At 34.8% G+C, this 22,854-nt stretch overlaps 1 protein-coding gene across 1 annotated transcript in view; it reads left to right on the forward strand.

Annotated features, from left to right (window-relative positions):
- Positions 1–2,237: 2,237 nt before the first annotated feature.
- Positions 2,238–22,854, forward strand: part of scarb2b (scavenger receptor class B, member 2b) — a 28,150-nt gene continuing 7,533 nt past the window's right edge. The window contains exons 1-8 of the mRNA XM_051877540.1: positions 2,238–2,617; positions 10,356–10,516; positions 14,131–14,278; positions 14,355–14,549; positions 16,014–16,105; positions 16,188–16,307; positions 18,843–19,021; positions 22,353–22,471. Of these exons, the coding sequence (XP_051733500.1) occupies positions 2,495–2,617; positions 10,356–10,516; positions 14,131–14,278; positions 14,355–14,549; positions 16,014–16,105; positions 16,188–16,307; positions 18,843–19,021; positions 22,353–22,471 (1,137 nt within the window). The 5' untranslated portion in view covers positions 2,238–2,494. The remainder of the gene's footprint in view (positions 2,618–10,355; positions 10,517–14,130; positions 14,279–14,354; positions 14,550–16,013; positions 16,106–16,187; positions 16,308–18,842; positions 19,022–22,352; positions 22,472–22,854) is intronic.

Consider the following 22,854-nt stretch of genomic DNA (forward strand, 5'->3'; position numbering starts at 1 on the left):
TGACATGGAACAAAGTTCCCATATTTCTTAATAAAGACCATGAAGTGCCACAGAGGTCACGAAAAATGAGAACCGTAGAAGTTCTGATCACTGAGAGAGAGAGAGAGAGTCCTTGACTTGCACAAGATTTGTTTATGAAGTTTGCAGCTGTTTTGTCTCGCTGGATGTTTCATTAAACAGCTCCGTGTGGAAAACGGTTTCTTTACAAGTGTGTCTTGAGTATTTCTTCAAACATTTAAAGATTTTTGCATTACACACCCTGTTAAAGGAAACAGGAAAATGCATTGCACAATACTGCACATTTTCCCACAAATGCATCAATAGCATCAAGTTCTTTAACACAAGTCATGAAACATATCAAAAATCAACGTTTCACCTCAAAGTCAAAAAGAAAATGAAACCTGTTTTAGTACCATTTTATATTGTGACATTATTTTCATGACAATTAAACACATTTTACCCCCAAAATCTCTTTCTCATGGTTTTTATATATATATATAACAATAGAACATAGATAACATAACAAATGTTTAAACTGAGAAATTTTACAATTTTATGCACAAAATGAGCTCATTTCAAATTTGATGCCTGCCACAGGTCTCAAAATATTTGGGACGCGGGCATGTTTACCATGGTGTAGCATCTCCTCTTCTTTTCAAAACAGTTTGAAGACGTCTGGGCATCGAGGTTATGAGTTTCTGGAGTTTTGGTGTTGAAATTTGGTCCCATCTTGCCTGATATAGGTTTCCAGCTGCTGAAGAGTTTGTGGTCGTCTTTGACGTATTTTTCTCTATAGGTGAAAGATCTGGACTGCAGGCAGGCCAATTCAGCACCTGGACTCTTCTACGACGAAGCCATGCTGTTGTAATAGCTGCAGTATGTGGTTTTGCATTGTCCTGCTGAAATACACAAGGCCTTCCCTGAAATAGACATCGTCTGGAGGGGAGCATATGTTGCTCTAAAACCTTTATATACCTTTCAGCATTCATAGTGCCTTCCAAAACATGCAAGCTGCCCATACCGTATGCACGTATGCACCCCCATACCATCAGAGATGCTGGTAGATGCTGATAACACGCTGGAAGGTCTCCCTCCTCTTTAGCCCGGAGGATACGGCGTCCGTGATTTCCAATAAGAATGTCAAATTTGGACTCGTCTGACCATAGAACACTTTTCCACTTTGAAACAGTCCATTTTAAATGAGCCTTGGCCCACAGGACACGACGGCGCTTCTGGACCATGTTCACATATGGCTTCCTTTTTGCATGATAGAGCTTTAGTTGGCATCTGCAGATGGCACGGCGGATTGTGTTTACAGACAATGGTTTCTGGAAGTATTCCTGGGTCTATTTAGTAATGTGATTGACACAATCATGCCGATGAGTGATGCAGTGTCGTCTGAGGGCCACAATCTTTTTACGCACTCTCTCACAGCTCTGCCCATCTTTACTTCTGAGAGAATCTGCCTTTCTAAGACATCACTTTTATAGCTAATCATGTTACAGACCTGATATCAATTAACTTAATTAGTTGCTATCTGTGTTCTATTGTGAACAAAATATTGGCTCATATGATTTGAAAGTCTTTTAGTTTTCATTTTATTCAAATTTAAAAATCATTTTAATTGTAAAGAACTTACACATTATGGTAGTATTTGTTGTGCTGCCATTAATTTATGCTAATTTCAATAAATAAAATTCATTAATCAGAATTAATTATGTTTTTATAAACAATGTCACAATGATGTCATAATGTTTCTAAAACCTGTTTAATTTTCTTCATGCAAAATATAATTTATGTACGTCGCATTTGTTATATCCTTTGTTTTCATTGCATTTGGTTTGTATTTTGTACATTTATGCAATTTGTCAAAGTGCCAAACAATATTCATCATACACAATGGCAGATTAGGAAGTAAGCCAGAGAAATGCAGAGCTGTTTTTTGTGTTTATAAGAAAAATAATCACAAACATTATTTGCAAAACATCTTTTTAAAGTTTGTTTTTGATTTTAGTGGTGAAATGTGATCTGAATGTGAGTTGTGAATTTACACACAACAGAAGGTCCAGTTAAATCTGGCTGAAGCACTAAAACAGTCGGTCACCTTGATCCATGCATAAGAATCCAAACACACAACCCTCCTACTCTCGCGCTCTCTCTCTCTCTCTCTCTCTCTCTCAGTCCCCTCCCACTCTCGGTGACGTTTTCCCTTCCACACTGCACTCATTCATTCAAATACTGAGCCGCCCGCTGGATCGCGTTTACTCCTCTGAAGAGCTTCTGGAGCAAATACTATTACAGAAGCCAGTCACAGTGAACACACAGCAGCTGATTTATTATCTCATGCAAATCTGCTGCAAGTGCTGAACTTTCAACCCTGTGTGTGAGTGTGTGTGTGTGTTTAGGAGGAGAAACTCACACACACGTGCAGCTGCGGTAGCAGTGGAATCAGACTTTCAGCTCCATCAGCCTCAGCTTTATTTACACCTGCACCATGAGGAAAGGCTCCTGTTGCATGTTCACGTCTGGAATCCTCGGCGCTCTTCTCCTGGTCACGGGAATCGGCCTGTTTTGGTCCGGTGTTTTCCAGAACTTGATCCACAACAAGCTGAAGAGGGTAAGAGTCATCTCAATTCATCTCGAGTTTATTAGAGCTTGTGTCTTACTTTGTGTGAAGTTTAGATTTTATTGCTGCTTGATGACAGTGAATTAATATTGTATATTTTACATTTGTATAATATTTATAATATTTTTTTATTCATAATTTTGTTTTATTTTAATTTTACATTTTTATGATTTATTTATTTTTAATAAGTGTTTTTATTGATTATTTTTATTTTTTAATTTATATTAATTTCAATTTTTAGTAAGTTTTTTTACTGATTATTTTAATTTTTGATTTATTTATTTTAATTTTTGATTTATTTAATTTTTAGTAAGTGTTTTGCATTGATTGTTTATTTTTTTAATTATTAATTTTTATTTTTATTATTTCATTTTTAGTGATTTATATTGATTGTTTTTAGTTTTTATTTATTTATTTTAATTTTAATTAAATTAATACCATTTCATCAACTCACAAACCCCACACTCTAAAAAATGCTGGGTTAAAAACAACCCAAGTTGGGTTGAAAATGAACAAACCCAGCGATTGGGTTGTTTTAACCCAGTGGTTGGGTTAAATGTTTGCCCAACATGCTGGGCGGTTTTATTTAACCCAACTATTGTTTAAAAATTACTATACTATATTACAATCACTTTTTTTAATGTGCATGTCTGGGTAAAATATGGGCAAACCTAACCGTTGGGTTTAAAATGTAATTAAAAAATGGAAACCACCAGTTAGGTTTGTCCATATATGACTCAAACATGTGTTCAAACAACCCAGCATTTGTGCACTCAAGTATGAGTGCAGTTTCTGTGGCGGGAAACAAGCTTGAATGTGTTCAAGCTGTCAGTCGAGCATGGGCTCAGAGACTCATTCTGTGTTATCAGAGAGTGACGTGTAACATGTGCTCTGTGTTTCTGTCTTCACCACATTCAGCAGCTGCGTCCACGTGCTACGATTTTTCATCCTCTTAGAGCTTCGTATAAATGTGGCGTCTGCAGAAATCACATCACATGATCGTTTGTCAGACAAAGTAGAGAACGATCTGCAGAAGATCAGCAGGAGTTTGTGAAGTCATCAGGAACATAAACCGCTCATATTGACTTCTTATTCTGTTCATTTTCATATTGAAATCGTATTCTTTTTGCACATAATGTTAGTGTTAAATCAACCATTCAAATGCGTTCTGACTGACTTGAGCTTTAACAGCAGATCGCAATGCTCTGTTTGTATGTAAATGTCATCGTGCTGCAGGAACAGGAAACACATTGTGTGCGTTTTCTGAAATTGATCACAGTGGTGAGTGTGTGTGTGTGTGTGTGTGTGGGGTGGTGGGGGGGATGATATGTCCTCACATAGATAGTAATACCAGTACATTTTGACCTTATGGGGAACTTTTTTTCATGTGTTATTTGCAATTATTTAGTGATTTCTGAGTGAAAGTTGTTTCTACTCCTATTTTTCTTTCAGTGCAGCACTAAAACTACAAGCAAATTCTGATTTTAGTTTAAGTTAAAGTTCTTTCACCAGAGTAGCAATTTACTGTCTTAGGTTCAGCCCACAGCTGAGAATAATGTTGCGCGGGTCGTCCTGATTGAAGTGGTCGGACGCTCCGGGCATGGAGACGGTTTGAGCCGCCCATGTTTAGAGGCGTCTGTTGATTATATCCGAGACATCAAACTCCTCAGATAAACCTCTGCTTTCATGTGCTGTCATGTTCAGCAGATGTTCGGAAGAGGAAATCACACACATGCTGCCCATCTAAGATGTGTCTGATTGTCCACACGGTTCGTACTGGACACTTTTAAATTCTGTTTCATGATTTGTTTTGTTTTTTGTTTTTACGTGCCGTTTAGCGGCAGATGAATGTGAAATGGATGATGCCACAATAATAGATCAGATACTGTTCAAAAGTTTGGGATTTTTTTTGTAAAAAAATTTATTATTTTATTTAGCAAGGACATTAAATTGATCAAAAGTGACAGTAACACTCTTGGGGAAAAAAGGTTCAGTGTGGTTCTATATAGAACTCTAGGGTTCTAGACTCAATTTTAAAGAACTCTTTACGCCAAAAAGGTTCAGTGTGGCTCTATATTGTACTCTAAGGTTCTCGACTCAATTTTAAAGAGCCCTTTACGCCAAAAAGTTTCAGTGTGGTTCTATATAGAACTCTAGGGTTCTAGACTCAATTTTAAAGAACTCTTTACGCCAAAAAGGTTCAGTGTGGCTCTATATTGTACTCTAAGGTTCTCGACTCAATTTTAAAGAGCCCTTTACGCCAAAAAGTTTCAGTGTGGTTCTATATAGAACTCTAGGGTTCTAGACTCAATTTTAAAGAACTCTTTACGCCAAAAAGGTTCAGTGTGGTTCTATATAGAACTCTAGGGTTCTCGACTCAATTTTAAAGAACACTTTACGCCAAAAAGTTTCAGTGTGGCTCTATATTGAACTCTAGGGTTCTAAACTCAATTTTAAAGAACTCTTTATGTCAAAAAGTTTCAAAGGATTCTTTCAAAAACATTTTTAAAAAATCTTACGGTGATGGTTATTCTCGGTTAGAAAAGCACTGCATTTATTGTCACACTAAGATATTATGAAGAATTTTTGGGCAACTAGTAGTACGCTCACTCAGTTTGTGGCTGTGGCCGTCAGTGTGTCTGACTCTGGTTTGTGTCTGACCTCATTCCTTAAGTTCTACAGATAGTCAAACACAATCCATAAACTACAGATGAAAGTACAGGCCCGAGGAGGAGAAAATCAACGGCTTGTTCTCCACATCCGTCTGTTAAGAACAAACATTGTACTTAGTGGTGTAGCTTTTATTGACATAAGCACTAAAACATATCTGAAGTGTTTTCCGGTTACTTTACTAACTATGCACAACTGTATGGTTAGTTGCATTTATAATATGCATTCAGCATGTTTTTCCCTGCTGGCACCATACAAGCAATCTGGAGTTTGACATATAATTAAAATACACTTTTGGCCATTGAAAGAGTGTTAAATAGCGGTGAAGCTTAGATTAGTATAAACGCGTCATTGTTCTAGACAAATACTTAAGCATTTTTTCTAGAGGTCTTGGCTGGTGGCTGCTGGATTTTTACATGAGAAAAGAAGTGAAGAAAAAAAAAAAGTTGCCCCAGTTGATTTCAGGAATGAGTGTGAGCTGATGGTCATGTGATCTGTGGGGTGTGTGTGGGGGGTCATTCAGTCCAGCCTCGCGTGTGTGTGTGAGTTTCAGTGGTTTTAATAGGGAAGAAACCCATTGTGCTATTGAGATTCATAATGTATTTTGCTGACAGGTTAGTAAATTAAATGTGGTTTAGATGTTGAATGCAGTAACAGTCTGTTTAGATTGTGTGGCATTATCATTGGACACAACATTTAATTGAGGTAGGCCGATATATCAACCATTTTGAGATTATCAGCCTATAACTGTGCTCGCTTGGCCAATCAACAGAAGGGTTAGTATATATCAGCAGCTCTCTTGATCTCAGTATCTGCCATTGGAAAAACCCATGAATGGTAAATCAGAACATTCAGTAAAAAGTGATTCATTCACACTGAGGCATTATGGGTCGTTCTGTGAGGTTTATGACAGGTCATTTAGTCTTATCTGAACATTTATGAATGTGTTCTATTAAATTCACTGTAACAATTTAATTTCCTTAAGTCAAAAACAAACATTATATAGAGTGAAAATGATTTTTATTGTGTATGGAGTGAAACTAGCACAGCTATGAAATCAGCGGTCACTATAGAGTTTATATATATATATATACACACACACCGATCAGGCATAACATTATGACCACCTTCCTAATGTTGTGTTGGTCCCCCTTTTGCTGCCAAAACAGCGGTGACCCGTCGAGGCATGGACTCCTCTAGACCCCTGAAGGTGTGCTATGGTATCTGACACCAAGATGTTAGCAGCAGATCCTTCAAGTCCTGTAAGTTGTGAGGTGGAGCCTCCATGGATCGGACTTGTTTGTTCAGCACATCCCACAGATGCTCGATTGGATTGAGATCGGGGGAATTTGGAGGCCAAGTCAACACCTCAAACTCGTTGTTGTGCTCCTCAAACCATTCCTGAAACAGTTCTGCTTTGTGGCAAGGAGCATTATCCTGCTGAAAGAGGCCACAGCCACTAGGGAATACTGTTTCCATGAAAGGGTGTACATGGTCTGCAACAACGCTTAGGTAGGTGGTACGTGTCAAAGTAACATCCACATGGATGGCAGGACTCAAGGTTTCCCAGCAGAACATTGCCCAAAGCATCACACTGCCTCCGCCAGCTTGCCTTCTTCCCATAGTGATCCTGGTGTCATGTGTTCCCCAGGTAAGCGACGCACACGCACCCGGCCATCCACGTGATGTAAAAGAAAACGTGATTCATCAGACCAGGCCACCTTCTTCCATTGCTCCGTGGTCCAGTTCTGATGCTCACGTGTCCACTGTTGGCGCTTTCGGTGGTGGACAGGGGTCAGCATGGGCACCCTGACTGGTCTGTGTCTATGCAGCTCCATACGCAACAAACTGATGCACTGTGTATTCTGACACCTTTCTATCAGAACCAGCATTAACTTCTTGAGCAATTTGAGCTACAGTAGCTCGTCTGTTGGATCGGACCACACGGGCCAGCCTTCGCTCCCCACATGCATCAATGAGCCTTGTCCGCCCATGACCCTGTCGCCGGTTCACCACTGTTCCTTCCTTGGAGCACTTTTGATAGATACTGACCACTGCAGACCGGGAACACCCCACAAGAGCTGCAGATTTGGAGATGCTCTGACCCAGTCGTCTAGCCATCACAATTTGGCCCTTGTCAAAATCGCTCAAATCCTTACGCTTGCCCTTTTTTCCTGCTTCTAACGCATCAACTTTAAGGACAAAATGTTCACTTGCTGCCTAATATATCCACCCACTAACAGGTGCCGTGATGAAGAGATGATCAGTGTTATTCACTTCACCTGTCAGTGCTCATAATGTTATGCCTGATCAGTGTATATATACACCATTATTGTGATTGTCCAATTTCAATCAGGTTTATATTATATCAACTTTTCAACACTTTATAATAATAATTATTATTATAAAGATATTATAAAATGTTGAATTTAGTGTCAGTTCTGTTTTCTAATCAAACATCCCTATTTATAAATGTGAGCAATGAGTGCTAAAAATATTATTATTGTAAACTGTGGTTATTGGTTAACCGTCTTAGAGTTTCCGCCCAAGTGAGAAGATAACTATCTTTATCTGGTGAAGTTCTGAATTACAGTTCCTCCTCAGAGACTTTTGTTGAACCAATACAAATGTGTATGTACTGTATAAATATATTTTAAGGTCTGTGCCCCAGTGATGATCAAACTTCTAGAAACGCCCCTGTGCTGACTCACTAGTTAAAGCTGTGCTGTTTGTGATCTCTGGCCTGTTTTTTGGCAAATGGGTCGATGTCTCAACGCACCTCAAGGGTCCAATCACCCCGCTGGACAGACTGGTTAGAGGTTATCTGAGTGTTGCGTTTGACCCAGAGTGCTGGGCGGGTGAATTCAGATGGTCTGGCAACAGAGTATCTAATAATTACCGTCATGGTTGAGTATCTTTCATACGGTACTTCATGTTTCTGCTGGTTCTTTGGCTGAAGTTCTAATGATCTGGAGGCAGAATGAACTTCATTAGAATTTGAGGAATTTAGAAATGTTACATTTGAGTATGCAATAATGTAGCGCATTTGGTCAGGTGACACCTGAATGGCCTAAATACTGTAGCCTATAATGCAATGTGCTCAACCTTACCTTCTTTTTCTAGTGTGATGTATGACATAACATGTTGTTTTGCTGTTGTGTTTTATATTTTACAACATAAAACGTTACAGCAAAACATTACATAAAACATAATACAACATAAAACTTATATTTTTGGTCCACTTTCCTGCAAGAGAACATTTGAAATGCTCTATGTTTGAGGAGCAAATAACATAAATGAGCTCAAAGCAGACAGACATGAACTAAGACATGAACTGAGTCTCTTATCTGAACAAACATATGTTGTTATAAAACAACAAAAAACAAAAGATAACATAACATAACATTGTTTTTATGTTATGTCCTATTTTTGTGTTGTTATAAAACAATATAAAGCATAGCAAAGGATACCTTAACATGTTATGTTGTGTTGTTTTTTGTTATGTTTTATGTTATAAAAATATTATAAACCATAGCAAAGCATTACATATGACAACAAAACATGTCATGTTATGTTTATAATTTAGAAAACAACATAAAACATATCATAAAAAATAATGCAACTAAAGATAACATGTTTTGCTGTTATGTTGTTTTGTATTTTACAATGTGAAACGTAAGGTTTATATTTTTTTTATTTTGCTGATTTGTATTTATATAGATTTATATTTATATTTTGCTGTTATGTTTTTTATTATAAAACAACAAAACATAACAGCAAAATTTACTGTAACGTGTGTTATGATTTTTGTTATAAAAATATCATAAAACATAGCAAAACATGTCCTGTTATTTATTATTTTAGAAAACAACATGAACAATGATATAACAGCAAAACGTTATCTTTTGTTATGTTATGTTTTATATTTTACAACATATATTTTACATAAAACATTTGATTTTATGTTGTTTTATATTTTGCTGTTATGTTTTGTTATAAAACAATATAAAACAAAACAGTAAAATATATTGTAACTTTTTATGTTATTATATATGACATGTTGTCATGTTTTTTTATATTTTAGATAACAACATAAAAATAACATAACAAAAGATAACATGTTTTGCTGATATGTTTTATATTTTATGACATATAATAATAAAACATCACATAAAAACATAGCATAACATAAAACTTAAGATGTTATGTTTTGTTGTTATGTATTTCATGTTATGTTGTTTTTACATTTTGCTGTTGTTGTTTTTTTTTTTGTTATAAAACACCATAAAGCAAAATATACTGTAACATGTTACTGTATGTTGTTATGCTTTTTTGTTGTTTTTTATGTTATAAGAATATCATAAAACAGCAAAACATTACATATAACAACAAAAGTCATGTTATATGTTGTTTTTATTTTAGAAAACAAATAACATAACATAAATAACAACATAAAAGATAAGACGTTTTGCTGTTATGTAATGTTTTCTATTTTACAACATCTAACATAGTAAAACATTACATAAAACATATAAAACTTAAGATGTTATGTTTTGCTGGTCCATAGTGCTGCAAGAGAACATTTTAAAATACTCTACATTTGAGGAGAAAATCACATAAATGAGCTCAAAAAAGCTGACAGATATGAACTAAAGCCACAGGATATCAGGGGTGTGTTTCCCGAAACCACAGTTCCAACGAACATTCACAAACGGCATCACACAGTTGTGTGATTGGAACGACAGATCTTGAGCTGTGGTTACAAGAATAGTTTCTTGCATCACATGTGGACTTATCTTGAGCAAAATAAGCAAGCTGACATTCAGTACAATTATATTTTTTATTTCAAATATATACAAATGTCATTTACATCTTTTAGTTTGTCAAGAGTGCGTTTCTAGTTGATTTCTTCAACTTTGAATCATACTGTAGTTAAGCAGCGAGTTGTGTAGTTGTACGGTAAACGCAGCCCTGATTGAGTCTCTAAACTGAACAGACTCAATGTAAAAAAAAAACACCCCTATTGAATCTTGAGATATGGTGTGTTTTGTGTGTTCAGGAGATCACGCTGACAGAAGGCAGTAAAGTTTTTGCAACATGGAAGAATCCGCCGCCTCCAGTCTTCATGCAGTTCTTCTTCTTCAACGTCACCAACCCTGACGCCTTCCTGAAAGGAGAAGCCAAACCTCATCTTACTGAGATGGGGCCTTACACCTTCAGGTACATCACACGCACCGTGAACGCTGGGATCAGACGCTTTGGTTTTCATGACATAATGAAATCAGAGTTTTGTTCTAACCAGCCAACATACTTGACAGGGCATTTTCGTTCTTCACATTGTTGGTTGTTTCTATTGCATTGCACTGGGAAGCTCCGCCCACAGCAAAGCCTTATTGGTCCAAAATCCCACTTTACACAACTGCATAACAAATGTTATGTTATGTTTTTATGTTATAAAACATAAGATAGCAAAACATTACATATAACAAAACACAACATGTTATGTTTTGCTGTTTTTGTTTTAAAAACAACATAAAACACATAACAACAAAAGATAAAACAACATAACATGCTGTTTTGTTTTAATATTTTGGTTATTTTGTTTTGTTTTTTATTTTATAAAACATAAACAACATAACGTAACAAAAGATACCATACCATAACATGTTATGCTGTGTTGTTTTTTGTTATAAAACAACATAACGTAGCAAAACATTACATATAGCAACAAAAATTAACATGTTATGTTTTTCTATGTTATATTATGTTTTTATATTATAAAACAACATAACATGTTTTTTTGTGGTATGTTTTATATTTTTCTGTTATTCTGATTTTTATCATAACCACATAAAACACAACATAAAACTTAACATGTTATGTTTTGCTGTTATGTTATATAATGTTTGTCATAAAACAAAAGAACAGCATAACATAACTTAAAAGCTAAAACATAACATAAAAACATAATACAAACAACAAAACCAAACAACAGCAAACATAATATAACATAAAACAACATACACTGTAAACAATGATCAGTAAATGTTTAACATTACTATATCTCATCAAAATTTAAGCAATTTCAACTTTTTTATGTTATACGAGATTCAACTCTATTTTATTTTAAGTCAGTTTAATATCATTGAAGTTGAAATGACTTGTACAGACAATGTGATTGTACTTAAAAATCAAAGGTAGTTGAAATAGGTGGACATTTTTTACAGGTTAAAAGATGTTATGTTTTTATGTTTTTGTTGTTGTTTGTTTTGTTAAGACAGTAGAAAAGGTTTAATGCCCCTATAAAAACACTGAGAAAGCAACACATAGTTGCATCAATTATGGTCAGACATAAAAATCGAGCTTGCGTAGTAACTCGGTTTGCTTTGGCCATGTGACAGAGGCAGAATGAGATCAGAGCCGCTGTATTTGGCTTCTGTTGCAGACGAGAGAGAATCATCTGTCTCGTTGACACAGTGCTGACGGTCAGAGATTCGAGTCCGGTGCGAATCTCAGCACAATCCGTCACGCTGCGGCCGGAGATGCTGTGTTCAATCTAAAGATGCTTACGGGGAAACTCCAGCGTAAGCCATTCACAGTTTACTGAGTCATCTGCTGCTGTCGGGAATATTCAAACATCTGCCAAGCGTGGCTGCTTTAGCCACCTAATCACATTAACCGGGTGGAATTAATTAACGTTGCAGCATTTTATTGTTCTGTAATTTAAGAAAGAGAGTGAAACTAACAAAAGCTCATAATGTTGCCTGTAGTAATGTTGTGAAACAGCTGCTATCTAAAGATACTGCTGTGCTAATATCACAGCACATGTGGAATCTCCGGAAATTACTCTCTCTGCATTATGTAATCTCCTTAATCTTGCGTCTTTAGCATCAATCCCATCATGCATCTGAACAATATATATATACTACCGGTCAAAAGTTTGAAAACATTACTATTTTTAATGTTTTTGAACGAAGTCTCTTATGCTCATTAAGGCTGCATTTATTTCATAATAAATACAGAAAAAACAATAATATTGTGAAATATTATTATAATTTAAAATTATGGTTTTCTATTTTAATATACTTTAAAATATAATTTATTTCTGTGATCAAAGCTGAATTTTCAGCATCATTACTGCAGTCTTCAGTGTCACATGATCCTTCAGAAATCATTCTAATATGACGATTTGATACTCAGTTATTATCAATGTTGGAAACAGTTGTGTTGCTTAATATTTTTTTGGAACCTGTGATACTTTTTTCAGGATTCATTGATGAATAAAAGGTTAAAAAGAACAGCATTTATTCAAAATATAAATCTTTTCTAACAATATAAATCTTTACTATCACTTTTTATCAATTTAACACATCCGTGCTGAATAAAAGTATTAATTTCTTTCAAAAAAAAGAAAGAAAAAAAATTACTGACCCCAAACTTTTGAACGGTAGTGTATATTGTTACAAAAGATTTCTATTTTAAATAAATGCTGATATTTTTTAACTTTTTATTCACCAAAGAATCCTGAAAAAGTATCACAGGTTATAAAATAATATTAAGCAGCACAACTGTTTCCAACATTGATAATAAATCATCATGTTAGAATGATTTCTGAAGGATCATGTGACACTGAAGACTGGAGTAATGATGCTGAAAATTCAGCTTTGATCACAGGAATAAATTACATTTTAAAGTATATTAAAATAGAAAACCATAATTTTAAATTGTAATAATATTTCACAATATTATTGTTTTTTCTGTATTTATTATGAAATAAATGCAGCCTTAATGAGCATAAGAGACTTCGTTCAAAAACATTAAAAATAGTAATGTTTCCAAACGTTTGACCGGTAGTGTATTATAACAAAATATAGTATAATATGATATATTTAATATTAATTCATGAAATTAATATATAAATAAATTATGTAATTATGTAAATCTAAAATACATTATATGTAATTAATATATTTATTAATATAATACATTTTATGTATATATGTATTTTTTATGTATATGTGTATTTAACATTCATTTATATTTGATAAACATTTCTAGACAATTTATATTTGATATATATTGTATTCATTTTAATTAATAAATTATAATTATTTTATTATATTATTGTTACTATATTGTATTATAATATGTAGTAACATAATAACATGAAATTTAATAAAATATTGTATATTATATATTTTAGAATATAATATATTTATATTAATTTATAAAATATATATATATATTAATATAATAAATTAAATTATATATAATTCATATATTTATTTATATAATAAAATATATATAATATTTAAATATAATACTGTTAAATAACACCCAAGTTTACTTCTGTAAGCTCTGCTAATTCACTCATGCTGAAAGTCTTTACTGAAGAATTGTGAATATGCATCTTAAACTCTAATGTTTTATCAGTGTTTGCGGTCATGCTCTCGTCATGCCTGTAGGACTTCACGACACACCTTAAACAAATATCAAAGTCTGCAGCCGTTAACTTAACAAGCACAACACCGTCTCTACCGCTTAACCAAGGACGGTCCGAGCACCTGACCTGTGCTATTCTAGGGTGGTTTGTTTGCGTTCAACTTGGGTAATTCAAAGCAAATAGAAAACACTTCAGCAGGAATCGATCTGATCTGATGTTGAGCCATGCAGAATGAATCATGAATAATTTCCATGCAAATATCAGGCATCCAGATCATGTTTTCTGTCCTACAATGCTGTTTTATTGGTTTCATGCTCATTGTATATTCACATGATGGCAGTAAAAGTCAGTCTAATATAATCAACTCATTGGTGTTTCTGACCCGTTCCAGAGAGTACAGGCCCAAACACAACGTGTCGTTTGTGGATAACGGGACGAAGGTTGCCGCTTATACGCACAAGATTTTCGTCTTTGTGCGTGAGAAGTCAGTCGGAGACCCGAGCGTGGATATGGTGACGACGGTGAACATCCCGGCAGTGGTGAGAACACAGTTAAAGCTGCTGGCTGCAGACATTTTGTTTTTCCAGTTCATCTGATTCTGGTTTCTTCAAACAGGCCGTGATGAATCGGGTCAAAGGTGCGGGATTCTGGATTTCCTCCGGCATTTCCATGTACATGGGCTCCATTGGCACCACCATGTTCATGACGCACACGGTGGACGAGCTGCTCTGGGGCTTCAAGGACCCGCTGCTCAGTCGCCTGAAAACCATAAAGCCAGACACGGAGGAATACTTCGGCATCATGTATAACGTGAGTCTCAAACTGATCTACTGTGACATGTTACGAAGAAACGCGCACATGAGAGACGACGCTCTACCGGAGTTTATCTGCACATCCTCAAAAGTGTTTCACAGTGTTCTTGTGTTGATGGATTTTGTTAAGCTACCCATCCTCAAGTTCCTTGAGTGCTTTTCTTTTAATAGACTGACAATGATAATGATTGTATTTAATTCCTGTTTTATTTTTATATCACTTCTGTGGACTTGTGTAGTGATGTGTATCTGCTGCTTACATATGTTATGAATTTTATATTTTTATTTATATTTGATATATGTTATTTATTTTATAAAATAAATTATAATTATTGATTAAAACATTTTATTATATTATTGTTACTATATTGTATTATAATATTTTATTTTACAATATAATATAGTAACATGTATATTTATATTTTATAATATAGTAACATGTAATATAATATAATACAGTATAGTATAATATAATAACATACTGATATGTAATTTAATAAAATTACGTTTAAATATTTTAGAATTTATAAAATAAATATAAATAAATATATACAATAAAGTATAATTGTTTTATTATATAATATAGTAATATAATATAAAAATATCAATCTAGTAACATGTAATATAATATATATTTAATATTAATTTATAATTAAATTTAAATGTTTATAATTCATATTATATTTGATTAACATATATTTTATATATATTTGTTTATTACAATATAGTAAATATATATATATATATATATATATATATATATATTTATAAACTATATTTTATAATATTGTAATATAATATAATTTAGTTACATATAATATAATATAATATAGTAACATGTAATTTAATAAAAAAAGTATAATATTTTAATATAATATTATTTTAATAATTTTTTATGATTCATATTTGATAAATATTTATAGACAATTTGTTTTATAATTATTTTATAATAATTTTCTAATATAATATAATTACATACTACACTATGTTGTATTTATATTAACATATTATATATATATATATATATATATATATATTTAATATTAATTTATAAAATTAAACTTAAATATTTTATAATTCATATTATATTTAATTCACATTTATAGACTTTTTTTTATTTGTTTTATAAATAAAATTATACTATTATTATATTTACTACATTAAAATATATTTAAAAAATAATATTATAATACATTTTGTAATGTCAACAGATGAAAAATGTATGATCACAAGAGATTTTTGAAGTACATTGATCATTTAACATACATTTATCGTATTTGACATACATTTCAGTTTGACTGCATTGTTTTGACCTAAAAACAGTAAAAAAAAAAAAAAAAATCAGGAAGAATTTTTGAACTATATTTGTTTAAAGCAGTTTGTTTGAATTGGTGAGACCGATGTCCCTTTTTCATAAAAATATAAATAATTCATTATAATGTATTTGTTGTTGTGTTGTCAGAAAAACGGCAGTGATGACGGCGAGTTTGTGTATCACACCGGAGAGCAGAATTACCTGGACTTCGGCCGCATTTACACCTGGAAGGGAGAAAAGTAAAGACCTGATTGTACTGAATATTATATTTAATAAAGCGCCGCAGTGGAGATGTCTGATTTCATGTGCTTCATGTTTCAGGATGCTGTCGTTCTGGAAATCCAGTCAGAGTAACATGATCAACGGCTCCGACGGCAGCGCCTTCCACCCGTTCCTGACCAAAGAAGAGCGGCTGAACGTCTTCACCCCCGACCTCTGCAGGTCACGTGACATGCATATTCGTAATACACAATTTCAGGTTTATTAGGTTAGACAGCTAGATTAGTAATGCAATCAGTGATTTCGAAGCCAGAATTTCAACTGTGGCAACATTAGTTCTTGTGGTAACTCTGATTTGTGAAAGAGCTCACATCCATCCAATTTGATTTCGTAAGCGTATGAAGCTTTGAACAGGAGGATGTTTGTGTGTGACAGGGGGCCTGTTGTTCTTTATGTTGGCTGATCTCAGTGTCTGTTGGCAGCATATGTGAGGGTGGAGGTCTCCATAAGAACAGCACAGTAAATCACACGCCATCCGGACCTTCAGGACATGTCATAATATAATGGAAAGGACATCTGTTAAAGCCATTTCATTGAGAACTTCCTAGAAATTCCACACTGCAAGATTTACTGATATATATATATATATATATAGACTGTATATATAATTTTAGCTTTTTATAAAACAGGATCAACAGAGGCTGAAGTAGTTGATTGTATGTTTGTTTAATCCTAGGTTTTTACATAATAAAAGCCAAAGTAGTGATTTAGCATAACTGTTGAAGGTCAGACGTACACGGCTCAAGATATGTTTGAAAACCAGCCGAATGTCTGCAGTTCCCCTTTTAAAACACAATATGTGGAAATGCAGAAGTAGTGTGTCGCAGAACAGATTTTTATCCATGTCAACCTCTCCTCCACTAATGAGAAATAATCATGAAATTGAACCAAAGGTCCAAACCTCCCGAATTCCTGCCCTGACATCAGACTGAAACTCAGTGTGGGAATATAACTTTACTCTAATTCCCTGCAATATCACTGCAATATCATTACTGCTGGGATTTTACAACATGTTTGCAATCAAGCGCTTACAGCTGGATACATTTTTCCCCTTTTTTTGTTAACTTTTTTAAATAATTCATTTTTAATTTATTTAAAGTAATAGGTTTTAATTTCATTCACTTTTTAAAATAAATAATTTCATAAAAGGTACAGACTTATGAATATAATGCATTATCATTTATTTATTTATTTGCAATTTTATATAATATTTATTTATTTTATAACATTTAAATTGTATTTGCAATTTATTTAAAGCAGTTCAGTTTTTACTTTCTCCTCTGTATGGGTTGTCTTTAGATATTTTTACCTGTTCCTTAACTTTTTAAAATAAGTAATTTCATAAAATGTATAGACATAATAATATAATTTTATATAATGCATTATAATTTTTTTAACATTTATATATTATAAATAATTTTACAAAATCTATTATTTATTTATTAATTCAATATTTATTTATTTTTTCAGTTTATTTAAAGTACTGTGTTTCCATTTTTAATTTCCCCTGTTAATTTCCCCCTAAGTTTTTTAAAAATATATTTTCCTATATTACTGTTTTCTATAGATATTTTTTAACCTGTTCCTTGACTTTTAAAAATAAATAATTTCTTTTAATTTAATAATATAATTTTATATAATGCATTATCATTTATTAATTTAACATTTATATATTATATATATATATATATTTTTTTTTTTTACAAAAATAATTACTTATTTATTCATTCAATATTTAAATTTTATTTTTAATTGAATTTCCCCTCTATGAGTTTTTAAAAAATATTCTTTGGTACCTGCTCCTTAACTTTTTAAAATAAATAATCATCTAATTATATGTAATGCCTTATCATTTGATTTATTTAACATTTGAAATGTATTTTTCATTTATTCAGAGTAACGCGGTTCAGTTTCCTCTCTGTGCGTGTGTCAGCTGATGATGTATGACGAGTGACGCACACTCTTATTTTAATACTCCACATAATGTGTTTCTGGTCACCTTTCACCTGGAGCCCTGCTGACCTCTCCGTCTATTTCCAGCGGGAACTCTGACCTAAAGCACACACCGCCCATCTTTGTTCGATGCGGAAAGAATTCCATCTGTCTTGGCGTGACTGGCCACTAACACATGGTTTTGTGAGTTCGGTCTCCAACCTGGCATGTTTTCAAACCACTTTTAACCTAGTTGATCATGAGTAGCAGAGCCTTGGGTTATTGTGCTGGCGGCAACAGTTGTCCTTGTCCTTTTCCACTGACTCCTCACCTGGATTTTTAAAAGAATGGCGGCCATCTGAAAGGCGTGTGTAACCTTTGTACATCGTTTAATCAGGCGGTCCGCTGGGGTCCATCTGGAAAACTAATTTCCCCTGATCAGGAGCAGCTCAAAACAAACACCCATGAGCACATAATGGAGATTGTAAGACTGTAGATTGTTTCCTCTGGCTTGAAAGCGGGTTTCCAAATGTCTCCTTAAAAAGGAACACTTGATAGTAAACACAGTTTGAGCATCCTAGTTTCAGAAGTCATTTTTAGGGTCCCAAGGGTCATCGTCCTGGTTAATCTGAACCTGTATCCTCTGTATTAGCAGTACAGACCAGCAAATACAGAGGCAGTAAAATATTCTGGACATTGTGAAGCATGAGTCTTATCTGAGCAGCTTGACATTATTTGATTGATCTTCTGTCGTTGGTCCTGCAGGTCCATCCACATGCGCTTTGAGAAGGAGGTGGAGGTGAAGGGAATTCCTGCTTACCGCTTCACGCCACCCCGGGATGTGCTGGCCAGCGGCAAGAACAACCCGGAAAACGAGGGATTCTGTCTCACACCAAAGAAATGCCTGGACGACGGCGTGCTGGATGTATCTGTGTGTCGCAAAGGTGCAGTGTGTATATATATGTAGTTTGCAGTTGTTACGGTGTTCTCAGTGTTTTAGGCAGTTGTTATGCAGTTGCTAGGGTGTTTTGAGTGTTTTAGGCAGTTGCTATGCAGTTGTTAGGGTGTTTTGAGTGTTTTAGGCAGTTGTTATGCAGTTGCTAGGGTGTTTTGAGTGTTTTAGGCAGTTGCTATGCAGTTGTTAGGGTGTTCTCAGTGTTTTAGGCAGTTGCTATGCAGTTGTTAGGGTGTTTTGAGTGTTTTAGGCAGTTGCTATGCAGTTGCTAGGGTGTTCTCAGTGTTTTAGGAAGTTGCTATGCAGTTGTTAGGGTGGTCTCAGTGTTTTAGGCTGTTGCTATGCAGTTGTTAGGGTGTTTTGAGTGTTTTAGGCAGTTGCTATGCAGTTGTTAGGGTGTTCTGAGTGTTTTAGGCAGTTACTATGCAGTTTTTAGGGTGTTCTCAGTGTTTTAGGCAGTTGCTATGCAGTTGTTAGGGTGTTTTGAGTGTTTTAGGCAGTTGCTATGCAGTTGCTAGGGTGTTTTGAGTGTTTTAGGCAGTTGCTATGCAGTTGCTAGGGTGTTCTCAGTGTTTTAGGAAGTTGCTATGCAGTTGTTAGGGTGGTCTCAGTGTTTTAGGCTGTTGCTATGCAGTTGTTAGGGTGTTCTCAGTGTTTTAGGCAGTTACTATGCAGTTTTTAGGGCTGTTCTCAGTGTTTTAGGCAGTTGTTACGGTGTTTTAATTGTTTTAGGCAGTTGTTATGCAGTTGTTAGGGTGTTCTCAGTGTTTTAGGTAGTTGTTATGCAGTTGTTAGGGTGTTCTGAGTGTTTTAGGCAGTTGCTAAGGTGTTCTGAGTGTTTTAGGCAGTTGCTATGCAGTTCTTAGGGTGTTCTCGGTGTTTTAGGCAGTTGCTATGCAGTTGCTAGGGTGTTCTGAGTGTTTTAGGCAGTTGCTATGCAGTTCTTAGGGTGTTCTCAGTGTTTTAGGCAGTTGCTAGGGTGTTCTGAGTGTTTTAGGCTGTTACTGTGCAGTTGTTAGGATGTTCTTAGTGTTATAAGCGGTTTCTAAGGTATTTTGAGTGTTTTGGGCAGTTGCTATGCAGTTGCTAGGGTGTTCTTAGTGTTTTAGGCAGTTGCTATGCAGTTGTAAGGGTGTTCTCAGTGTTTAGGCAGTTGCTATGCAGTTGTTAGGGTGTTCTGGGTGTTTTAGGCAGTTGCTATGCAGTTGCTAGGGTGTTCTGGGTGTTTTAGGTTGTTGCTATGCAATTGCTAGAGTGTTCTGAGTGTTTTAGGTTGTTGCTATGCAGTTGCTAGGGTGTTCTGAGTGTTTTAGGCTGTTGCTATGCAGTTGCTAGGGTGTTCTGAGTGTTTTAGGTTGTTGCTATGCAATTGCTAGAGTGTTCTGAGTGTTTTAGGTTGTTGCTATGCAGTTGCTAGGGTGTTCTGAGTGTTTTAGGCTGTTGCTATGCAGTTGCTAGGGTGTTCTGAGTGTTTTAGGCTGTTGCTATGCAGTTGCTAGGGTGTTCTGAGTGTTTTAGGCAGTTGCTATCCAATCGTTAGGATGTTTTCAGTGTTTTAGGCAGTTGCTAGAGTGTTCTGAGTATTTTTAGGCAGTTTTCTATGTGGTTTCATCCTGTCTGGCTTGAAACAAGTTGTGCCCCAAAATTATTTACTTTTTTATGAATTATTTTTATCAGGTTTAAGTCACTTCCGGGTATTTTGATCCATAAAGTAAGGTGAAACACATAACTGCGGACCTTTCCTCTCAGATCTGTTTGTGTTTTATAGTTTTCTGTCATGCGCTCATGTGAGCTTCAGCAACATGATTACTATATTGCCAAAGCATTCGAGCGCTCACATATTACAGGTGTATGAAATAACTACACACACACATAGAGTGTGTGTGTTGTCAAACATGAGGGCTGGAAAACTCTCACCTCTGTCCCAGTAACGCTGGAGTCTAATTTCCCCTCATGTGTTCTGAACAGAGGCGTTAAATCCATCTGGGATACTCACAGTCACTCCTGATTGTTTTCATTGTCAAGGTCAGAAATTCCTGCTGTGTTTTTATAAGACAAGGTTCCTTCGTCACGACAGGATGAACATCCATTACATCTCAGGGGGCTTGTATCATTGTTAAGACGGAGAAGGGGACGTCATTTCTGCTGTTAGACGACCGAAAACATTCTTAATAATAACTTGTTCTGTGCATTTAGAGGACATCCCTTTTGTCTGACAAGGTCACTGACTTGTGAATGAAAAAAGAATGTTTCAAACAGCTGTATACTACTTTGTTTACTCATTGCTTTACTGTATGTTTACTTCAGTGAGTGGTAATTGTAATCCTTATATATATATAATCAGGGCTTAAAACTAACTTTTTGCCACACCTGCCAATGGTGAAAAGTGAAAGTTCATAATTCTCTATTCCAATTTTGATACCACTGCTAAAACTACTAGCCTAACTAATATACAAAACATTACTGAAGACAAGTAACGGTAGTTTTAAGATAGGGACATTGAATAAAGTTATCAAATGTAAAATAGCACTGGATAGACATATCTTAAATTAAACATAGATTAATCCTTATTAACAATACAAAAGTTATTCAGTCAAGAGCAGTGAATCATTTTTCTTTGTACTTTGTTGTTTGATTAACATTAAAAACACAGACAGCAGCAGAAATATTAGGCTGCTGTCACTTTAAGACATACACATGCGTTGTCTTTCTCTGCTGTTTACATTCACTTCTTAAGGCGTAACCGTCATTTTTTGACAGTTTTGTGTGAATTTGTCCTTTCAAGCACAAGAAGACGTCAAAGAGATCTCGATTCTGTATTTGCGCGCCTGTTTCGGATGTGTGCGCAAACTAAACTTCCCACACAGCGCACGAGTAACAAATTGAGTTCCCTTTCGTGTATTTAAATTGCCAAGGCTTTAACTTTCATAATGACGCAGCGCTGGCCTGTCAACTGTCCCGAGTGTTGTTCACGTTTGTTTACGTACATGTTCTCACAGCATTGCACGGTTAGAAGTAATAAAAAGTTACCGGCCAACAGGCGATTGACACCGTTTCATATACTCACCAACGCTAACCTTTACTCACATTTGGCGAGTGTTAATTTTAGGCCCTGCATATAATACATACATACATACTCATACGTCTAAAAACTTGAGAAATATAATTTCTTATGTTTTGTCTTTTGATTTTGGGGTCCCAGGGAATGCATAAACGGTCAAATGTATGCCTTGAATGTCATGTATGTCACTTTGGACAAATGCATGAATGTAAACGCAGGTTGTGTGAGCTTCACGATGTTGTTGGCATGTGTGTCACAGGTGCTCCTGTAGTCGTATCTTTCCCTCACTTTCATCTGGGCGATAAGAAGTACGCCGATGCCATCGATGGTATTTCTCCGGTCCACGAGCATCATCAGACCTTTCTGGATCTGAACCCTGTAAGTGACAGCAGCTGATCCACGATCATCCTGAAGATCCACTCACCCTTCAGCTGTGTGATCACACACTTTCAAACAGATTCTCGGTTCAATTTAATTTTATTTGTATAGCGCTTACAGAAAATACTTGATTCAATGTTACAGTTTAGGAAGTATTCTGTTATCAGTCAGAAATGAGTGTGTCAATTTATATTACACAATATATATTAGTGCTGTCAAATCGATTAATTGCAATTAATTGCATCTAATATACAATGTGTGTAATACACACACACACATATATTATATTGACAAACTCAGGTTAAATGCGATTAATCAATTTGACATCACTAATACAGTTATTATAGTTCATGTTATGAAATTAGTTTACTTCATGTATGAAG

Source organism: Ctenopharyngodon idella, chromosome 21, assembly GCF_019924925.1.
Source record: "Ctenopharyngodon idella isolate HZGC_01 chromosome 21, HZGC01, whole genome shotgun sequence".
In the NCBI taxonomy this organism is placed as follows: domain Eukaryota; kingdom Metazoa; phylum Chordata; class Actinopteri; order Cypriniformes; family Xenocyprididae; genus Ctenopharyngodon; species Ctenopharyngodon idella.